Source organism: Carex rostrata, chromosome 5 (assembly GCF_964058835.1).
Source record: "Carex rostrata chromosome 5, lpCarRost1.2, whole genome shotgun sequence".
NCBI classification, from domain to species: domain Eukaryota; kingdom Viridiplantae; phylum Streptophyta; class Magnoliopsida; order Poales; family Cyperaceae; genus Carex; species Carex rostrata.
In genome coordinates, this window is record NC_135922.1 from 2,008,802 (window position 1) to 2,030,321 (window position 21,520).

At 36.9% G+C, this 21,520-nt stretch overlaps 3 protein-coding genes across 7 annotated transcripts; 2 read left to right on the plus strand and 1 right to left on the minus strand.

Moving 5' to 3' along the window:
* Positions 1–11,163: 11,163 nt before the first annotated feature.
* Positions 11,164–13,650, plus strand: LOC144554025 (protein DEHYDRATION-INDUCED 19 homolog 2-like). The gene is made up of 5 exons (XM_078302218.1): positions 11,164–11,336; positions 11,429–11,583; positions 11,964–12,041; positions 12,308–12,582; positions 13,242–13,650. The coding sequence occupies exons 1-5, from the start codon at positions 11,273–11,275 to the stop codon at positions 13,345–13,347; spliced, it is 678 nt and encodes a 225-aa protein (XP_078158344.1). The 5' UTR covers positions 11,164–11,272; the 3' UTR covers positions 13,348–13,650.
* A 634-nt stretch (positions 13,651–14,284) lies between these two features.
* Positions 14,285–18,521, plus strand: LOC144554023 (lysophospholipid acyltransferase LPEAT1-like). Of its 5 annotated transcripts, none has more exons than XM_078302217.1 (9): positions 14,286–14,864; positions 15,220–15,324; positions 15,443–15,480; positions 15,738–15,802; positions 15,924–15,992; positions 16,349–16,482; positions 16,822–16,962; positions 17,987–18,050; positions 18,338–18,521. In XM_078302217.1, exons 1-9 carry the CDS (start codon positions 14,364–14,366, stop codon positions 18,355–18,357), a joined length of 1,137 nt encoding a protein of 378 aa, XP_078158343.1. In that variant the 5' UTR covers positions 14,286–14,363; the 3' UTR covers positions 18,358–18,521. The 5 variants fall into 5 exon arrangements, with proteins under 5 accessions (XP_078158341.1, XP_078158343.1, XP_078158342.1 ...); XM_078302216.1 differs by having other exon boundaries at positions 14,287–14,864; positions 15,205–15,324; XM_078302214.1 differs by lacking the exon at positions 18,338–18,521 and adding an exon at positions 15,076–15,127 and having other exon boundaries at positions 14,289–14,803; positions 15,205–15,324; positions 17,987–18,283.
* Positions 18,522–19,887: 1,366 nt separating this feature from the next.
* LOC144554479 (putative disease resistance protein RGA1) lies at positions 19,888–21,048 on the minus strand. The gene has a single exon (XM_078302794.1). It carries the CDS (start codon positions 21,046–21,048, stop codon positions 19,888–19,890), a length of 1,161 nt encoding a protein of 386 aa, XP_078158920.1.
* Between the last annotated feature and the right edge of the window lie 472 nt (positions 21,049–21,520).

The window sequence follows — 21,520 nt, forward strand, 5'->3', positions numbered from 1 at the left end:
GGGGCTAGCAGGTTATTATAGAAGGTTCGTACTCGGATTCTCACAGTTAGCTGCTCCCCTTACGAAGCTTTTGCATAAAGGTGTGAAGTTCGAGTGGGGTGCCACTCAAGATCAAAGCTTTGAGGAGTTGAAGAATCGGTTGGTAACTGCACCGGTTCTTGCCATGCCCATCACCGACGAGGAGTATACAGTCTACACCGACGCATCCGGATCTGGTTTGGGATGTGTACTGATGCAGAAGGACCATGTTATAGCATATGCTTCTCGGCAGTTACGATCACATGAACAGAATTATCCGACCCATGATCTGGAGCTAGCTGCAGTGATCTTCGCTTTAAAGATTTGGCGGCATTACCTGTATGGAGTAAGGTGCCGTATCTTTACGGATCACCAAAGTTTGAAGTATATTTTCACTCAACGGGAGTTGAATTTGAGGCAGAGGAGGTGGTTGGAGCTGATGAAAGACTATGATCTGGATATCCAGTATCACGCGGGAAAGGCGAATGTGGTAGCAGATGCGCTAAGCCAGAAGAGTCAGATCAATCTGGCATCGATTATCACCAGCGAGACACACCTTCTCGAGGAAATGAGAAGAATGAATCTGCACGTAGGTGCATCCCGTGAGTTTGCATTGGAAACCTCATCTCGATTGATTGGAGATAGCAATAGTGCAGGTACATCTACAGTTGCCTCGATTATCTTGGCCGCGGTCGAGGTTCGACCAGAGTTACACGAGCAGATTCGAGCAGCACAACAAGAGGACCCAAAGTGCCAGCAGTTTCGACAACATTTCGAGTCAAATGCAGACTCGCCATTCCAACTCCACGAAGATGGTATTATGCGGTTCCATGACCGCATATGCGTTCCGAATGACTCAGGATTGAAGAATCTGATTCTGTCAGAAGCACATGACTCGGGGTATACCATTCATCCGGGTGAAGTCAAGATGTATCAAGATTTAAAGCGATATTTTTGGTGGCCAAAGATGAAAAGGAACGTGCAAAACTATGTGGAGAAATGTCAACTCTGTCAGCAAGTCAAAGCAGATAGACGGAAGAGGGCGGGATTACTAAGACCTCTGGAGATACCCATGCGGAAATTCGAGTCGATCACTATGGACTTCGTGACTGAATTTCCGAGAACCGTTGGACGATATGATGCCATATGGGTGATAGTGGATCGGCTGACGAAGATTGCACACTTCATTCCACTCCGGATCGAGACCTCCGGAAGAGAGCTAGCCGACCTATTCTTGCAATACCAGTTTAAATACCACGGATGTTCGCGGCACATCGTCTCCGACCGAGACCCTCGATTTACATCTCACTTTTGGGAAAGTTTTCAAGAAGCCATGGGCACGAAATTGAGATTCAGTACAGCCCATCATCCGCAAACCGATGGTCAATCCGAACGAACAATACAAACATTGGAGGACATGCTTCGATCCTGTGCTTTAAGTTTCCGCGAATCCTGGATCAACCATTTGTACTTGGTGGAGTTTGCGTACAACAATAGCTACCATTCGAGTATCGGAATGTCACCACAAGAGGCACTTACGGGACAGCAGTGTCGCACACCGCTGTGGTGGGGACCCGCAGGTACGTATTTACCTACCGGGCCTCAAATGTTAGAAGAGATTGCCGAAAAGACAAAAATCATTTTGAGTCGGCTTAAGTCGGCCCAAGAGCGACAAAAGAAATATGCAGATGTGCATAAAAGACCGCTGGAGTTTCAAGAAGGGGATCACGTGTGGCTTCGAGTTTCACCCGTCAGGGGTGTGCACCGATTTGGCGTATCAGGCAAGTTGAGTCCTAGATATATTGGACCGTTTCAGATTTTGAGACGAATGGGACCGGTGGCATATGAGCTTGCATTGCCACCAGCATTGGACCGGGTTCATCCGGTGTTTCATGTGTCACAATTACGCCGGTACGTACGAGATCCATCCCACTGCATTGATCACTCCGACTTGCATGTCCAAGGTGACTTGTCCTATCAAGAAGAGCCAATGCAGATATTGGACCGAAAAGAACAGCAACTTCGGAGCAAGACGATTAAGCTTGTCCTGGTCAAATGGGGACGCCATTCGACTAAGGAGGCAACGTGGGAACATGATGAAACCATTCGTGAGAAGTACCCAGAACTATTCAACGACTAAGGTACGCAATTTAGTTCAGAGGACTGAACTCTATTTCAAGGGGGGGAGAAATGTTACGTTATGAAATTTTTACAATTTAATTAGAATGATTTAAAACAAAGAATCGATAAATCATGTTAATAAAATAGAAGTTTAAACCTTAATTAAGGTTCCCTTAAATAAGTAAGTTAAGTGTGAATCGAAACCGCGTCGAAATTTCGAGATTTCGGAACTTTATAGGCTCAGTGCGGGTGGGGTCCATCCGCAGTGCGGGTGGGGTTCATCCGCACTAGGCTCGGATTTTCTTGAATTTGGTCTCCAAAATCGGCTAAGTAGTGAGTGCGGATGGGGTTCATCCGCAGTGCGGGTGGGGTTCATCCGCAGTGCGGGTAGAGTCCATCCGCAGTGCGGGTGGGGTTCATCCGCACTAGGCTCGGATTTTCTTGATTTTGGTCTGAAAACTTTCTAAGTCCCGAGTGCGGGTCAAGCCACCCGCAGTACGGATGGGGGCATCCGCACTCAGGGTGATTTTTGCCCTAAAACTCAAATCCAACCTTCTCTCTCTCTCACTTCACCATTTCCCCATTATTTCGTGATTTTCGGCCAAAGAGAAGGAAAAGAGTGCGAGAACTTTTCGTTTCTTTCAGACTCCCGATTGTTGCGAGAAATTGAGTTTGGAACCGAGAAAGCAGCCGAGGATCTCTCCGAACCCTCCTATTTGGTATTTCTTTCTCTCCTTCTTTCTTTCGAAAACTCGAATTTTCTCGATTTCTCAGATTCTCGTTTTAAACCCGAGATTTGTGTTCGAATTGCTCGAGGACTAGTTCCTCTACACTCCTTACTAGTTTGTTTGCCAATCTTTTTCCCGATTTCTTCCGATTTATGAAATCTGATTTCTAGGGTTTTGTGCCAAAATTGAAAGTTGGCATAATCGTGATTTGATTTGCTTAACCCGACCAATTAGACTTGTAATCGGTAGGGTTGCCTCCTGATCGTGAATTTTTAGAACATTTAACGACTGATTTGAGATTTTGACCAAATTAGGGTTAACCAAACGGTGGATTGAATTGATCCGAGAACCAAAGTAGTAAAACGGTGATTGATTGTTACCAAAGTGAAATGGTATATGGCTAGAGGGTCTAGATGCATTTGTGCACCGTTATATGTGATTTTTAATAAGAAAGAAGGAACCAAAAAGAATTGATTTGGGACTGTACCAACCCTAAGTAAACGTATAGACCACTGAACCCGAATTAAACCAAGTAAACGTATAATATAGGTGTAGGCTCGGTCGAGCAAGATATCGCGAGACAATTCGAGACGCCCGATCCGTAACTAAGCGGTACGCTCATCAATATAAGGTGCGGGATTCTTGGACTTGTTTGATACTTTATTTTCAGGAATTAAACTGTTATTCGTTTGTCATGTTGAATGATTGATTGTTGCATATTTTGGAATTCATGCTGCATATTGATTCTTGCATAAATGAGAATGATTGAATTGTTTAGTTAAGGTTGATTGGCATGTTCGTATGGTTATTATTTGTTTAGTTCTATTAATTGTTCTTGTTGTGAATGAATCCGCCAGGCCGACCTGTTTAGGTGGCTGGATAAGGTAACGGTGACCTATCCGTTAACCTGTGTTTATGAATTTGCCAGACCGACCTGTTTAGGTGGCTGGATAGGGTGACGCTGCTGACTTATGCGTTTGACCTGTTAGAATTTGCCAGACCGACCTGTTTAGGTGGCTGGATAGGGTGACGCTGCTGACTTATGCGTTTGACCTGTTAGAATTTGCCAGACCGACCTGTTTAGGTGGCTGGATAGGGTGACGCTGCTGACTTATGCGTTTGACCTGTTATGATTTTGCGAGACTGACCTATATGTGTGGCTTTGATATATATTTGCTTGAGATTTAGCAAAGTTGACCTGTATAGGTAACTTTGATTCCATGTGATTGCATTTGTCAAGTTGACCTGTATTGGTGACTTGTAACCGGACATTAGGAAATGGTTAAGCCAAACAGCAATTGCAGATGGGTGTCTGATAAAGGGTCCAGCTTGGTTGGCCATCTGTAGGCGTCTGTAACCCTACAGATGTGGGTTTGATAACGGTTCAGCTCGAAAGAACATCTGTGGTTGCTACCAGTCATAATGAAATGAGTTAAGCCAAAATATATGTTGTGTTTTGAAATCCATCTTGGAAATTCCGTAAACTGTGTTTCAGGTTGATAAATTGTTGTCGAGCATTGGCATTCTGTTATTTCTGATTATATATATCTGTTTGAACTGTTATTGTTTGGGTTTCATTTTTGAATATAGAGTTTGATTGCAAGTCCAATAATCTAAACTGTGGCAAATTCGCACTGAGAATTTATTCTCACCCCCACCCTCCCGGTTATTTTACAGGTACTGGTGCGACTGATCCCGGAGAGGCACGCGAGTAGTAGGCCATAGTAGCTTACCATCTCAGGACCCTAGATATTTTGGTGTATAGTTTTAGGGTAGGCCTCATGGTTGGTATCCGGATGAGATACTTATGTTGTATTATTTACTGTCCAGACTGTGTACTCTGATTTTATATTAGAAACTTGTTTTGAATTGCGTGTTGTTTGGTTTGAATTGTTAATTGCCTTGTAAGCATACACGGCGTTGTATGCTTACGGCGGGGGACTGTTTCGACCCGTGGCCGCGGGGTGTGACAGAACTAGTAAGTGAATTGTTACCAAATTGAGAGTTATATGGTCCAGAGGACCTAGATGGAATTGTGGGTGATTTTGGAGAAGGTTGGTAAAGAAATAAGAAATCAAAAGAATCGGTACCAAAGCATAGGAATTGGTTAAGGAAAATATAAGCCCTAATACAACTCGAGTAAACTCCTCGATCATTAACCAAGGTTAAATCTAGTATACGTGTAATATAGGCGTAGGCTCGGTCGAGCAAGACTTCGCGAGGCAATTCGAGATGTCCGATCCTTAATTAAGCGGTACGCTCGTCGTAACCAGGTGCGGGATTCTTGGACTTGTTTGATACTTTATTTTCAGGAATTAAACTGTGTATTCGTTTGTCATGTTGAATATCATTGATTGCATCATTGAATTGTGTAAAGCATTTGCATAGCCCAATCAAATTAAACTCGAATTGATGTGACTTGAGTGATTTGCATGCTGGTATGGTTGTAGGTTGTGTCGATCTATTATGATCTGATTTTGATTGAAAGTCACCATGATTTGATATGTATGTTAATGGATTTACGAAGTTAAGCACTTGGATCCAATTAATTTGCAAAGTCGGGCTGTATGCTGGCTTTGATTCCCAGGATCCTAAATGGCCTTAGGTGAACGACCCTCAATGTTTCCCAGTACCGGTTGGGACGAAGGAGGGTGATTATGTTATGATGTGTGAATTGGAATCGTGGGTGATTATGTTATGAGGTTGTGTCGATCTCCTACGTGTTAATGCATTTGGACGGTTAATTGAATATTGCGAATATTGGAAACGATTCTAAAGAGAATTTTCTTTATGTGACTTGAACCAGACCTTAATAAACGGTTAAGCCAAGCGATTACAGATGGGTGTCAGATAAAGGGTCCAGCTCGGTGGGCCATCTGTAGGTGTCAGTAACCCTACAGATGTGGGTTTGATAAAGGGTCCAGTTCGAAAGAACATCTGTAGTTGCTACAAGCCCTAATGAGTCGAGTTAACCCAAATATGTGTTGTGTTTGAAATTCATCTTGAAAATTCCGTTAACTGTGGTTCACATTGGATTAATTGTTGTCGAGCATTGGCATTCTGTTATTTATGAATATATATCTGTTTGAATTGTTATGGTTTGGGTTTCATTTTTGAATATGGAGTTTGATTGCAAGTCCAATAGTCTAAACTGTGGCAAATTTGCACTGAGAATTTTATTCTCACCCCCACCCTTCGGGTTACTTTGCAGGTATTGGTGCGACTGATTCCGAAGAGGCACGAGAATAGTAGGCCTTAGTAGCTTACCATTACATGACCCTAGATATGTTTTGTTGTATAGATTTAGGGTAGGCCTCATGGTTGGTATCCGGATGAGATACTTTTGTTGTATTATTTTCCGTCCAGACTGTGTACTCTGATTATATATTAGAAACTTGTTGTATATTGCTTGTTGTTTGGATTAAATTGTTAATTGTCTTGTAAGCATTCACGACGTTGTATGCTTACGGTGGGGGACTGTTACGACCCGTGGCCGCGGGATGTGACATTACCCGAGTGTACTTCAAGTCGGTCCAGATGCACAATGGTTGGCCCCACTTCCATCCCGATCGGCCGGTGCGAAACGAATACAGATTAGCAACTGTTGTTAAATGAGAAGAGAACAATCAATAAGGTAAAGGAGAAAACACCGACCAAAGAGAAGAGAAGGAGGCGCGGAGCGAGGGAGGAGAGACACGTACCAGGGGAGCTTACGACGTGGCGATAGTAGAGATGGGTCATACTGCGAGCAGCGGCATTTGTTGCGCTATCTTGAGAAAAATCGCGGGATCTGTAGAGGCTGTTGTCGGTGGTCTGAAGATGATTCACCTTAAAACAATCTCACCCACGCAAATCACATCAGACGGTACAAAGAGGTGGTTACACTGTTCATTGCTGACCTCACAACTCATTAAAAAAAAAATTAAGGTAGTATAATATCCTGCGAATACGAATTAATACGATAATAAATTTTAATTATATGTATCAGAATAGTATATACATATCAAATACTTTAATATATAATTTGAAAATAAATTATGTTATTAACTATTATAATTAGATATATATCTGATTTAATCCGTATTAGTATAATATTTAATACGTATCTTTATCTGAAAAATAAATGCGAATACATATATAATTTTATTACTATCTGATCCGTATTATATCTGTTTTCACGTCTGTAATACATGTAGACCTTTTATATTTGTGCGTATTTACATCCGTTGATTCCAATCTAAACTCAAAATTTAACCTAAGACGATACAACGATAATTATGTTTCATATTAAAAAATATATATATTAAAAAAGCAGCATAGTTATCGATGGTTTTTTAAATACTTGTGTTTATTACTCGAATACATTATTATTTCTAGTTTTCTAATCATTGACCTGTGGGGTAGGCTATAATTAATTATAGTTGGATGGTTGGTATATTATCTTTGGTTTAATTGGTATGAATATTATGCCACGTGGCTGTGCAACCTCTTTAGCGGGATTTATTTTTTATTATTATAATTTCTTGATGAATGTTTGCATGATTTTTGTTTGTAGACTGAATAGTAACGAGTTAGCTAGTGAATCGAAAATAATGATCTATAGTTTTTCAAATTATTAACTCGAATACGATTTATTGATATATAAATTTTAGGAATATTTTCTCATGATTTGTAACGTAATAATATTTTGAAAACTGAAATTTTTATAAATAAAGAGAAAAAGTTCATAGTTAAATTGATAATATGCAATAAATATCATGTTATTTGTGTACTTCTTAAAATTTTAAAAAATCAAAGAGTGAAGAAAAAAGGAATAATTCAAGTACAATGCAAGTGTTTTTGAAAAACAAATGATTATAATAGTTAGTTATATGATAGTGATTGATTTATTCTTAATTTTTCAGTGCATCGAGCATTACAATATTCATGTCAGAATAACTTGAGAAATTCATTTCAAAATATATTTGTTTATTCTTTAATCTATTGATTTTTTTTCCAATAATTACGGTAATTATTTAGATGTTAACAATATCTAGTAAAGAGTCAAAATCAAGTAATTGATGTTTAAGAAAATAATATATCTGGTAATAACAAATTCTATCGAAAAGCAAAAGCAAAAGTTATAATTATCGACATTACATATTATTAACGAACATATTTGTTCTAATAAACTCAAAACTAATTATCCCCATAACATTTAGACAACTTTAAGAGCATGAGCATAAATTTGTGACTAGCAAATTTTAGACAACTACAGTGAAGTGATAATTCAAGTCTGTGAGATGTTGCGATAGTCAAAATTCTTCTCTTTTTTTATCCATTTTTTCTAGCAGAAAAAAATATGATATTCTTACAAACATATAGTTAATATATATATGTATTTTCTGAAAATGTATCTCAATTTTTTTTATTTAGTATACTTTTTATTTTTCTTAAATGATCAAGTTGTTAATTCTAAAAACCAGCCCAGTTCTTCTAATAACATTTAGTAAGCTAATGTGACTTATAGTTTTATCTTTTATTACATTATATACTTATCTTATTTTACTAGAGTTATTTTTCGGGGATTATTTCAAAATAAAATATGTATTGGAGAACTATTTATTTTTTAAATATAGGCAATAATTTCAAATAGGTTATAATATCAAAAAATACAAATTTAAACAGATGATCCCATAATATAATAACTAATTTTTATTAATTAGATATATATATAGAGAGAGAGAGAGATAGATAGGCTAATATCAAAACGTTTGCACCAACCCCTCCCGTGCAACCAAGTCATTTTCCGATTTGCAAAGTCCAAACGACCGATCCGAACAGTTAGATGTTTAATCCATATTGAAATGTGCTTGGAGACCAAATTTTACATTTTTTGGAATTTTTTTGCTATTTATTAAGATGGTTTGAAATCGCTGTTTTTATTAAAATTCTGCACCACTGGAAAACAGCGATTTCAAACCATTTTAATAAATAGCAAAAAAAATTCCAAAAAATGTAAAATTTGGTCTCCAAGGACATTTCAATATGGATTAAACATCTAACGGTTCGGATCGGTCGTTTGGACTTTGCAAATTGGAAAATGACTTGGTTGCACGGGAGGGGTTGGTGTAAACGTTTTGATATTAGCCTATCTCTCTCTATATATATATATATAAATGAATATTTAGCTATATGATTAAAGCTGAAAAAAATACAAATGCTGCGCATCGGAGTAATTAATACATTAAAAATCTATAGCCACAGCCACAAAAGATCTGAAAAAACTCCACGCGGAAAAGGTATACTATGGCAGTAGAAAGGTGGGCAAATATTTTAACAGAGATGTTTTGACTTCCTGCAGCGCAAGAACCTTATCCCTGGTCGGCAAGACATGAAATAAGAGAAGAAAAGAGAATTATAGTATTAATAATTGTTCACTTTTTAGTATATTTCAAATGTATTCGGTAGTTGGAATAAGAAAAGTGAACAATTATTAAAATACAAAAATAGTAAAAAATAACTCTTATGACATTGTTATATTATGATGCATAAAAAAAAACTCAAAATAACATGCTGTTGAGTTTCACAAATCATATGAATAAATAAAATTAAATAAAATACTTAATATGAATACAAAATGAATGACTAAAAATACAATAGATAATTTACTATTTTATAAGACAAATAAAAAACTTCATTTCTTTTAAAGAATCAATGTACGGCTTAGAGTAAGAATTGACTAGAGAGAGCAGCAGCAACAAAGATATAAGAAAGCTCTTGCAAGTTTTACGTGGTGAAAGAAGCCATTGATATGCACGCCTAGAACATGTTCGTTAAAATGTCCAAGAAAGCTACAAGTTGGAGATTCGAAGTTTAGGTGAGACTGAGAGATTTTTGATCAACAAAAATTGACATTACGAAACTCATTTAAAAGACAAAATTATGTATAGTATTGTTCTGATCTTTGATTTTGTTGTTTTCTCGATGAATTGTCGTGAAAATGACAAATAGTGAACAGATGAGAAAGTTCTCTCTCCTCTGAAAGTGTGCACGGTAGATAAAATGAAATAATAGAAAATAAAATTGAAAGTGCCATATCAACTTGGTGAGAACAAAATACAGACAAAAGAGTCACATTTAATTCAATATTCCCGTTGAAATTCTAATTCCATGTTTCCCTTGAAATTAAAATAAATGTCTTTTCCACTACCTATAATATATTCAATTTATATCCTGTTAGGTGGGAATAGACATTATATTCTAATTAATTCCCTTATTCTTGTCTTATCACTGCATAAATGAATAGTCTTTACACTCCATGAAGCTAAAGCTGCCCTGTTAAATCTCTACCCTAAACAAGGTTCTCTGAGCCAAGCCCCAGATTTCCCACACGGTTGTCGGAAAAAGCAATCCATCCCGAATTCAGTTCCGAACAGCCAACACCAAAACAGCGTTTAACACATCAACACGTAATCATTAATTTTTCTAAAAAGACACGACAACCGTATCATTCTGCAATCGTGTGCTGGACCCAACACTGCTTTCAGAAAGGCGCGCTGGCGCTTCGCGGCTAGATTCGCAGCACTTGCTTGGAAATATCCAAAACAGAAAGGTACAAACAATATCATCCGTTGGATCTAATATCTGACGTCTCAGAAGTATCCTGAAGAAAACACGCTATTTCCTCTGTTATGATCAAGATCCAACGGATGAGCTGTATCCACGTTTAATAAATGCGTAAGTGGACACGAGAAGAGCGAGCTCATTTACCTCGCGACTGTTCTTCCGGGAAGAGGTACAGTACCTGCACCTGGTTTACAGTCGTAGATTTAATTAAATCCGACCGACAGTTATATATTGATATTTTGCTTCTTTGTTTCAATAGTATTATTAGGCTGATATGGACCTGTTCCATTTCAGATTTTTCCAGGTCATCCGAGAAAGACCTGGTTGCAGTGGAGTTTTAAAAAGATTCCTCTCTCAGAATGTTGCCCCACATGTCAGTGTTACTGTATATCATCCGGTGTATTTGTTTCAGCATATACCAGGAGCACGCTAAATTACAAGGCGGCTTTGGGTGTGATGTAGACTACTGCCATTCTCTTTCTCTCTCTAGAAGAAAAATTAATTTTTTCTGCCAAGTCCTTATGAATTATATAACCTACGGTAACACAAAATTAAACCTAGATCATGACCGTTCGATCTGATATTACACGAATATTAAAAGAAGCTAACGATCTAGATCTAAACACAAATATTCTGTTACCTGAGAAAATACGAGCTTAGTCCTGACCGCACCTTACAAGCAAGAGCGAGAAAAAATATATAGAGAAAAAAAAGAGAGGAGCTGAGCTTTCTTCACCAAGGAATCAAATCCGACCTTACTCGCTCAAAGAAATCAACAAAATCAACAAAATCAATCAATGGAGTCTGATTCATGGAGCCGTCTCTCGTCAAGCGCCTCGCGTCGTCTCCAATCCAGATACGGTACCAATTATCAAAGTATTCAATTTTGATTTCGATTTCCTTTTGATTTGCAAAGAATCGGTGTTTCGATCAGTTTCCTGTTGTTGTTGTAGATCTGTATCTGGGGTTTGAGGAGCTGGACGGTGGAGATGATGACTCGTCAAGGGTTGGGATGGAGTACAACTGCCCCTTTTGTGGCGAGGATTTCGATTTCGTTGGTTTTTGCTGCCACGTCGATGATGAACACGCTATTGAAACTAAGAACGGGGTATATTTGCTATTTTCAGTTTTTATGAGGTCAAAATTGCATATTTGTTTTTAGTGTGTATCTTTAGTTAGTGTTCATAACTCTTTATAGTTATAAAAATTGCAACTGATCCATGGATTTTTCCATAAATGGTAGTTATTAGAATTTAGAAGTGATCACCAAATGTATTATAAATGGCATTAATTTTAGACTAATGAATTAAAAATGGCAAACTCATCCAACTTAAAAAATCATGAAAACATAGTAAATTACTTGTTATGGATAATTCAATTTTATAATATACAACTAATAAATTCATGAACGATTAACAGTAAAACACAAAAAATGTTATCCGAACTAGTATATGCTACCCAACTAACGATTTTACCTTTTTTTCTCAGGTATGCCCAATATGTACAGCGAAGGTCGGGATGGACTTGGTGGGCCACCTTACTATGCAACATGCGAGTTATTTTAAAATATCCTTTTTTTCACTTTCTATTACAATTTTTACACAAGGAGCACCTCATGGTTCTAAATGTTAATTCACTTGAAAAAAAATGTTAAATGTCAAAAATATTTTTTTGTGATCCAATGATTTCATAGACAATATCCATTTTGAATGTGAAATATAATCTTAATTAGTTTTAATTTGCATATTTCAAATAAGAGTTTGTCTAATGGAACAAACCAATGTTGTATTGAATTTACTTCATGTAATTTTTTTTCCTTAACATAAGTTTACTTGCAACATAAGAGGAGATACCGTAAAAACACTTCTAGTTCCAGTTCTTTGCTCTCACTACTCAGAAAAGACTTACGAGATGGTACTTTGCAATCTCTCCTTGCCGGAACCTCTTTGGCGCAACCGGCTGCAACTGCAGCTGCACCTGATCCATTTCTCTCATCTTTTATTTCCAATTTCCCATTGACGGATTCAACAAAAGCCGAAAAAACTGAGTCAAATACAACTCAGAGTGGTTTGTTCAACAAGACAGCAGATGAGAAGACTCCAGAGAGGTGTGTTTTGGAAACTTTAGCCTTTTTTCTTTGAAAAAAATCTGCTGTTATTCCAAAGGAATAACGGAACCTGTTATTCTGATCCCAACCGTTAATCTTTGTCGAGATTTGACCGTGAAAAACTTTCTTCCTTGAGATTCGCATATGTAAAAATTTGAATGGTTGGGATCGGAATAACAGTTTCCTGCAGATTTATTTCCTTTTTTCTTAATTAAGGGGAATTTCATGTATACCCCTCAAGAACTTCGAAATTACTTATTTCCCTCCTCTAAAGTTCCTAATATCATCATATTTACCTTCTAAATTCAGAAACTCACAAATTTATCCATTTGATTGACTTTACAACTAAAAGTCATTTAATTTCATAAAATACCCATTATACCCTTTATTTTAAAAAAGAAAAAAGTATGTAGCAATGTTTCAGAAATATAGCAGTCTTCTAATTGATCGGTTTCTGAGGGCAAATGCATAATTTCTCTACTTCTGATGCTTACACAACCATATATGTAAATGTTACTGTGAAAGCATCATAATTAGAGAAATTACCCATTTGCCCTCGAAATGTTCTGTACCAGTGATGGTCTTTATTGTCCTCAAAATACTGGTCAGGTATGGAGTTGTATAATTACTTACTAATTAATTGTATAACATGTTTTCAGAGCTGAAACAGCATCTCTCTCTGAGAAGGATCAGAGAGAGAGGACTCGTCGGAGCGAATTTGTACAAGGAATTGTTTTGTCAACTCTATTTGATGACTTCTTATAATTAAGGAGTGATGTTTCTCTCTCTAAATCCAAAGCATAAGTGCAGCAAGGTAGAGAGAGAAATACAATACAGGGTGAAGTGGTCGATGTAGAGCGTGCGAGAGGGCTCCTGATGAGAGAGAGAGAGAGAGAGAGAGAGAGAGAGAGAGAGAGGTGAAACTAGGTTAATAAAGCAAGACATTTAGGAAGGAAGAGTTGGGGTAGTGTCAATATTGGAAAAAAAAAACAAAGAAAAGCTGCTGTGTTCTCTTCATGTTTGTAACAATAGTACTTTTTTTTTTAAGTTAAAATTTTCTTTTTCTAATCCCTAGTTTCCAGAATTTCCCTTATTTGTGCTTCATTTATTTTTATAAGTTTTTTCAATGTTTCAGTATAAAATTACCTTTTTATTTTATTTGTGGAGATGGAGATACCATAAAAAAGAAGCATTCTGGTATTGCTGGTACTGGTAGTACGGTACCAATTTTTCCGACAGTATAGGGCCGTTGACTAAAGGGCCTTGGCCCATCAATTTTAGTACCCGGCCCAAACAACTTTTTTTATTTTTTTTTTTTATTTCCTTCTATTTTTATCTTTTTATAATATATTTGCTCTCCAAGAAAAGAATATATTAATTTAGATTTGTCGACCAATTGAGCTTATATAGAGTGGACAAAATCATATTTAAAAAAATGAAAAAGATTAACTCATAATTTAACAAAATAAACATGCAATTCTACTCCGAATTTAGTTGAATTCGTATCACCTAAGGTAACATAAATATTATGTTAGATCTGTACCGTTGGATTTTAGTCGGCACGATTAGATTCCAATTGACGGTTCTGATTCAAAAGGAAATATTCTGTTACCTTAGAGGAGTTGGATGAAATATTCAGTTTAGTCTGGTCCACGTATTAGCACTAGACGCCAGGTCCATCCAATTACAGTAAACAGAAAAGAGAACTAAAAAAGATTCTAGCTTTCTTTCTAGAAAGTACTCATCTCATCTTCTGGTATTCTGGTATTCTGGTAAAGCCAATGCAAATGGAGCTGAAGCCACTCGATTCCACCGATCGATCGACGACACCCAAAGACGAACGCTCTCTCCTCAAATCCGACTCTACCACTTCTTCTTCCTCTGCGTCCTCTGTTTCCTACACTGCTATCAATTCCGAGAGCCTTCTCGAACTGGAGAAGAAGTGCGCTGCGTATGTGCGGAACGATGTGTACGGTCCCATGGGTAGAGGTCCAATCCCTTTGCAAGAGAAAATCCTTCGAGGACTTTCCATGGTGACACTTGTCCCCATCCGATTGGTTTCTGGTATACTGGTACTGATTGTTTACTTCCTGATCTGTCGGCTCTGTACGCTGTTCTCAGGCCGAGGAGGAGAGAATGAAGGAGAAGAGGATTTGGTGCATATGACTGGGTGGAGAAGAGAAACTGTGGTGCAGGCTGGCCGGTTCTGTGCCCGGTCCATGCTTTTTGTTTTCGGGTTTTATTGGATTCAGGTCGAAGATCGGAGCTTTTCAAATAATGAGGTATAATATAATACATTTTGGGTTTCAGGTTTTAATGTTTGTTGTTAATTTATTTATTGGTTTTACCAGAATGAAATTTATTTATTGGTTTTACCCGAATGAAATTGGGTTACTTCATGTGATCTGAATTCCTCTAGTTCTACTCCGAATGAAATTGGGTTACTTCATGAGAAGCTGTGGCGCAGGCCAGCCAGTTCTGTGCCCGGTCCAAGCTTTTCGTTTTCGGGTTTTATTGGATTCGGGTAGAGGATCGGAGTTTTCGGGTATAATAAATTTTGGGTTTTAGTGCATTGATCAGGATTTAATGTTTGTTGTTTAATTTATTTATTGGTTTTATCAGAATGGAAGTATGCAGCAGTCAGATGAAGTCGAGAGACCAGGGGCAATTGTGTCAAATCATGTCTCATATGTTGACATTCTCTATCATATGTCATCTTTCTTCCCAAGCTTTGTTGCAAAGGTAGCTTTGATTTTATTTAATATGATATATGCATCATTTTTTGTTTTCCAGGGACTACATTGTAAATTCTTTTTTTCTGACATGTTTTGTTTTATGCATAAAATTTACCTAATTCAAGGCGTCAGTGGCGAAACTACCTCTAGTTGGTCTTATAAGGTACCGATTTTTTCTCCTGCACCAGTTCTTTTTTATATGTGTTTTGCATATGTGTATATAACAGTTCAGTAGCAAACCCACCAGTGTTTGGTTAACCACAAGAAAAAGGAAAGAAGTATAAATGTATAATACAGCCCCCAAAAAAAAGTTGAAAAGGAAAATATGATTATTACACTGGTACCATACCAGAACAGCCATGGTACCTGAGATGCCAACATAAGAACTTACTATTTACATTTTTTTTTATTGCATCTCAGTAAGTGCCTCGGTTGCATCTATGTGCAAAGGGAATCAAAAGCAAGTGATTCTAAAGGCGTCTCAGGTATAAAACGGATCTTTTAGTTTTATATAAACAACTTAACAGTATGGTACTGGTATGAATCAACCAGAAAGCTTTAATCTTTTCACATATAATAGCCTTCTAAAATTGAAAAATGATGCAGGAGCTGTTACGGAGAGAGTACAAGAAGCTCACCAAAATAAGAACTGTCCCATGATGCTGCTCTTTCCAGGTTAATGTTCCTTGGTTTTTCCTTATCATTATACTGTTCAAATTTAATATTTTCTACGTATAAATGCTACCACAAATGTCATCATTCGCTTATAGAATATCGATTCAGTTCTGATTTTATTTGTTTTTCCTTTAGACATCCACGACTTCAATGTGTAACTTTATGTTTTTAACCACATAAAATATTTTTTAGTAAGAAATGCAGTATACTTTTCTTATTAAATTATGTTAGTTCCTTTCTACCTTTTGTTGCTACTTGACATTCGAGTTCATATAACATGTGCCATAACAGATCTTAAACTTTCTTCTTATCTTGTGAGTTTTACAAAGATTATTTGTATTTTTGACAATTTTCAGAGGGGACAACTACAAATGGAGCTTATCTGCTTCCATTCAAGTCGGGTGCATTTCTCGCAAAAGCCCCTGTCATTCCAGTAATTTTGAGATACCCTTACAAACGCTTCAGTCCTGCTTGGGATTCAATGGCAGGGGTAAGATAAATAAATAAATCAAGTGTTCTTTAAGTTTGTTTTGCTCCATGGGCATCAATTTCTACCAAAAACTTCACTCTATTTTGGTTCCTTTTAGGATGGTTTTTATTTGTATTTCATCGAACTCTGGATTCATGATAAGAATTCAAATTTTCTTAAAATGTCCCTTGCCAAAATAAATTTACATTTTTTGTACAACACAGAGGTTTAGAGGTGTTGTTTAGGAACTCATTCCATGCACCAATGCTACTACAGGCAGCTTGCTTCTACCTTTTTCCCTAACAATTTTTTAACATTGTTATTATTCATTTATATATTTTTCTTTTCTTTTGGTGGCAGATGAGACATTTATTTTTGCTTCTCTGCCAATTTGTAAATCACATGGAGGTGATAAAATTACCAGTGTATTGTCCCTCAGAGGAAGAAAAGGAGGATCCCAGACTCTATGCTAACAATGTCAGAAAACTAATGGCCACTGAGGTGAGTTCCCTCTTCTTATTTCTTATAACGAAAACCCAAAAAATATTTCATATGATTTTGAAAACATGTTTATCTCCCCAATTGAGGTCGGTCATAAGATTTTTGTTATAAATTAGATGAAACCTCCCATGGAAGTAAAATAAAGGGGGGATTTAATGTTTAACCCTCAAAAACTTTGAAAATTACATAATCCCCTCTCAAAAATTCATAATATCATATGAGGAGGGTTCAAATGCACCCAAATTTTTGTGCACCCAAATGCACCCTATATTTCAAATCGTTTTTCTCCATTTTCAAAGTCCGAATAGTCAATCCGAACCGTTAGATGCGATCTATATATTAAGATGTGCTTGGAGACCAAATTTTACATTTTTTGGAATTTTTTTACTATTTATTAAGCCACTTTGAAAATCGCTGATTTTACATTTTCTGGACCATTGGATCAGCGATTTTTCAAAGTGGCTTAATAAATAGTAAAAAAATTCTAAAAAATGTAAAATTTGGTCTCCAAGCACATCTTAATATATAGATCGCATCTAACGGTTCGGATTAACTATTCGGACTTTGAAAATAGAGAAAAGGAATAGGGTGCATTTGGGTGCACAAGAATTTGGGTGCATTTGAACCCTCCTCATATCATATTTACCATTCTAAAATTTCATAAACTCCACAAATTTACCCATTTTATTGCCTTTTCTATTAAAACTCATGTTAAATTCATAAAATACCCATTTTACCCTTTATTAAAAAAAAGAATAAATATGTAGAATGTTTCAGAAAAATGTCGCTCTTCTAATTGGACGGTTTCCGTGGGCAAATGTGTAATTTCTGTACTTATGATACTTAAACAAGCATACACCTAGATGTCAATGTGTAAGCGTCAGTGAATATAGTAAATTATTAATTACACATTGTGCCCAGCCATAAAAATATATGTCAGTGAATATAGTAAATTATGAAGTTGTAGTAATAGCAATCTAGAAAAGAATTGTGATATTAATATTTGAAAAAATATATGGTGCAGGGCAAATTGGTGCTTTCAGAAATAGGCTTGAGCGAAAAGCGAGTCTATCATGCAGCACTGAATGGTAATAGTAATAGTCCCCCTCGTCATTTACAAAAGAAAGAAGATTGATTGAACAAAACTGTGTTAAATTTATTGCTCAAATCCCTTGAATTTATTGTGGTATTTGATTCTTGTGGTGTGAAACGGAAAAGGAAACAAAACATAAATAAATATTTCATTTCACCCGCAACTTTGTCTGTCTATAAACATGCTATCTATTTGATGAAACCCATATTGGGATGTATTTTTCTGTGATTTTTTTTTTCTAGCTTGCTAGGGACTAAGAAATTCTACTTCGTCTCAATGCAGGTTACTTATCTCAAAGATAATTTGGAATTTCGATTTGCGCTCTGTACATTTACCCCTTAATTATTCTTTTTTGTTTTTAAAATTTGATTCTTCAAAGGAAGTCGATACTGATATGATGAAATCATATTCGCGTATATTTGATATAGGGCCTGCCAGCAACAATCAAATTCAGCTCTCATTTCTACACCTTTTTGGTCCATTTTTTTGTTTTCCTTCTCATCTTTTGAAATTTGGTGGTTGAATTTCTATTCTGGGGAGGGTTTATACCAGCTTTAGCAAAAGTGTTACACAAATTTTGAAATTGAGAATCTCATGTAGGATTAATACTCCTGTTCTTTATTCTTTATGTGAATATTTCATCTTTGATTGCTATGGTTGATTGTTTTTTTCTTTAAAGAAAAATGTGCCTACTGTCTACTTTGCTCTGCTTTTGCTGAAATTGGAGAAGTTGCAATTTTGTCTGTAGTTGATGCCATGCTTGAACAAGTTGGGTTTCTTTGAAAAGAGATGAAGCAAAACATAGCATTAGTGTGGGTGATGGAATGCCAATTAGAAACAAAGATATAATCAAATGACATAATTATTATCAATAGGCAAACTAAGATACAACCAACACGTTATTAAAAATTCCAAGTGCCGAATTTCACAATTTCATGCTTGAAAAATTCACAATCTCTCAATCTCGAAACAAGAAATAAGATCACTGGAAACACTAGTTCATAACCTACATGGCTACATCCCCATAACCACATTTGTCATAACAAAAGAAACCAGGTTTTAAGTGTAACTGAGAAGCAGTTCATACATTAAAAAATAGCAGCAACAACAGAATTTAAAAATTAAAATGATGGTAAGCTTCAGAAGGAAAAGTACTGGTAACTCAATAGAACACTAGATCAATTTGATATTTCTTCATGCCAATGATCACCCGTTAAGGGTTAATGAAACCATGTGGTAAATCAGCCATCAAATGATTGACCCCATTGTTCGTAAATGCTTCGATGACAGAGGAAGGTATATTGTGTTTTCCTATTGTTTCCAATTGCCTAAGCAATGGACAAGAAGCCAGGGTATCCAGCTTTGGGCATCCAGAAATCACCAAATGCAGCAGCTGTGGGAAAGCAAGAGATGTTACTTCTCCTGCTGCTGAATCATTTTCTTGCCAATTCTCTAAACTTGGCATGTATTCCAATTTTAAATACTCTAGCTTAGGAAACATCTGCAATGCCTGACATCTCCTTTGCCCAACCATTGAACTCCTGCTAACTATATGCTTTAGGCTGTTGAGACCGAATAGAGACAGGTGTTGAAGCAATGGTAGTTGCCATAGCGGTGGAAGTGCTGTGCATATTGCGCACAACGACAAACTGAGGTAGGTAAGGTTTCTTAGTGTTCTGCAATTAAACATCCATGGTGGAAAAAGGATACCATTATAGAATCTGATTTCCAGTTCTTCTAATCCTTCATTGGGTTCAAGACCTTGTAATATCTCCATAGCAATATCGGGTTCTTGCGTTCCGATAACAAAACGTAGCTGGGTTAATTTTCTTTTAGAAATTAAATTTGCAAGTTTTGCATCCGAGATTAAGGTCTTTTAGTTCCTCAATGCCACAACCATTTTCAGGATCAACTGTATACATTGAGAGTGTCTGTAGGAACCTGAGATTACCAAGACCTGGCGGCATGCGGTTCAATCCAAAACACCCATCAAGGTAGAGGTGCCTAAGGTTGCACATGTGCCTCATTCCTTCTGGTAGGCATTTCAAATCCCGACAATTATTTAGGTTCAGAGTCTGTAGATTGAAGAGAGTAGAGAAGGATTCTGGTAGTTCCATTAAAAAGCAACAATCAGAGAGATCGAGGTACCTTAGGTGCTTCATAATTCCGGGGTTAGCATCAATATATGAAATAGAAGCACAATGCAAACTTAGAGCTCTAAATGATTTGGCTACGGACAAATCAAGTGTAGAACTGTAAGCTATTGGTTTATTGCGGTCAGCTGGATGACTGAAATCCAATAGTGTACGAATGAATGAACATCTCTTCATGAGACTAACTATGCCTGGTTTGTAGCAAGTAGAGACATGTGAGGTTTTGTTGGACATGTTATTTTGTTGATCATAGTTTGATAAAGTAGCATACTCATTGCCACCAAAAGTTTGTGCAAGATCATGTATCAACTCATGCATCCTGCAAACAATATGCGAACTAAATCCCCGAAAGAATGTTTGTTTCCGTTTCTTTTTAACATCCTGAAAGAATCCTCTCCATACCAACTCATTGAAAATCTCAATCCCCTTTGCCTCCATTTTCATCTCTCCATCTGATATAAGAAAACCATTAGCCATCCAGAGCTGAATCAGAGTATCCCTCTCAATCTCATAATCTTTCGGAAAAAGAGAACAAAATGCAAAACACCGCTTCATGGAAGAAGGCATGTTATGGTAACTCAGTTGCAGCGCAGGCGCTATAACTGCATTTTCCCAAATTTTACTCTCCAACACATCCAACCATTCTCTTTCTTCATTCTTATAACTCATTAACCCTCCCAAGGTTTTTGCCACCAAAGGTGATCCACAACACTTATTAATCAACTGCTTACCGATATCGACAAGTTCAGGTTGCTCATCAACACCCATTCCAAATGCCTTTTGTCTGAATATACTCCACAAATCATCCTCATTTAGCCCTTGCAAATCGTATGCATTCATTGTGCCCACAATCTGGCCAACTTTTTCGCTACGAGTCGTTACAATTATCATACTTCCCGGACTACCGCACTCAAGCAAGAGCTTCAATTGCTCCCACTTGCCTTGATCTTCATTCGAAACATCTCTCTCTCTCTCTGTCTCTCTATATATATATAGAGAGAGAGAGAGAGTGCAAAACTAGGGTGTGATGTGCTCACCAAGAGGGATTGATAAGCACACCTCCAAAAGACTATCGGATTGACAACGAATTATGAATTCAAACCATTAAAATCCAAGTACTTTGTGTGGGATGTATGTTTAATCCGATCACACCCTAGTTTTGCTCATATAGATATATGGAACAACAGATCATGTTGGTTTCCTACCAGTGGTCTGTGCATCATAAAGATAAAACTTCTCTGTCAGAAGGAAAGAGAGACAAATATAGAGAATATGCATGTTTTCAGAACATGTAGAATTGTATAAGATGATC

Excerpts from the sequence above, each read along its gene's own strand:
- LOC144554479 (XM_078302794.1), bottom strand. The coding sequence starts at position 21,048 with ATGAATGCATACGATTTGCAAGGGCTAAATGAGGATGATTTGTGGAGT.
- LOC144554023 (XM_078302213.1), top strand. The coding sequence starts at position 14,364 with ATGCAAATGGAGCTGAAGCCACTCGATTCCACCGATCGATCGACGACA. Across the intron at positions 14,865-15,204 it reads GGAGCTTTTCAAATAATGAG|AATGGAAGTATGCAGCAGTC; the intron begins GTATAATATAAT and ends TGGTTTTATCAG. Across the intron at positions 15,325-15,442 it reads TCCCAAGCTTTGTTGCAAAG|GCGTCAGTGGCGAAACTACC; the intron begins GTAGCTTTGATT and ends ACCTAATTCAAG.
- LOC144554025 (XM_078302218.1), top strand. The coding sequence starts at position 11,273 with ATGGAGTCTGATTCATGGAGCCGTCTCTCGTCAAGCGCCTCGCGTCGT. Across the intron at positions 11,584-11,963 it reads CTATTGAAACTAAGAACGGG|GTATGCCCAATATGTACAGC; the intron begins GTATATTTGCTA and ends TTTTTTTCTCAG. Across the intron at positions 12,583-13,241 it reads GATGAGAAGACTCCAGAGAG|AGCTGAAACAGCATCTCTCT; the intron begins GTGTGTTTTGGA and ends ACATGTTTTCAG.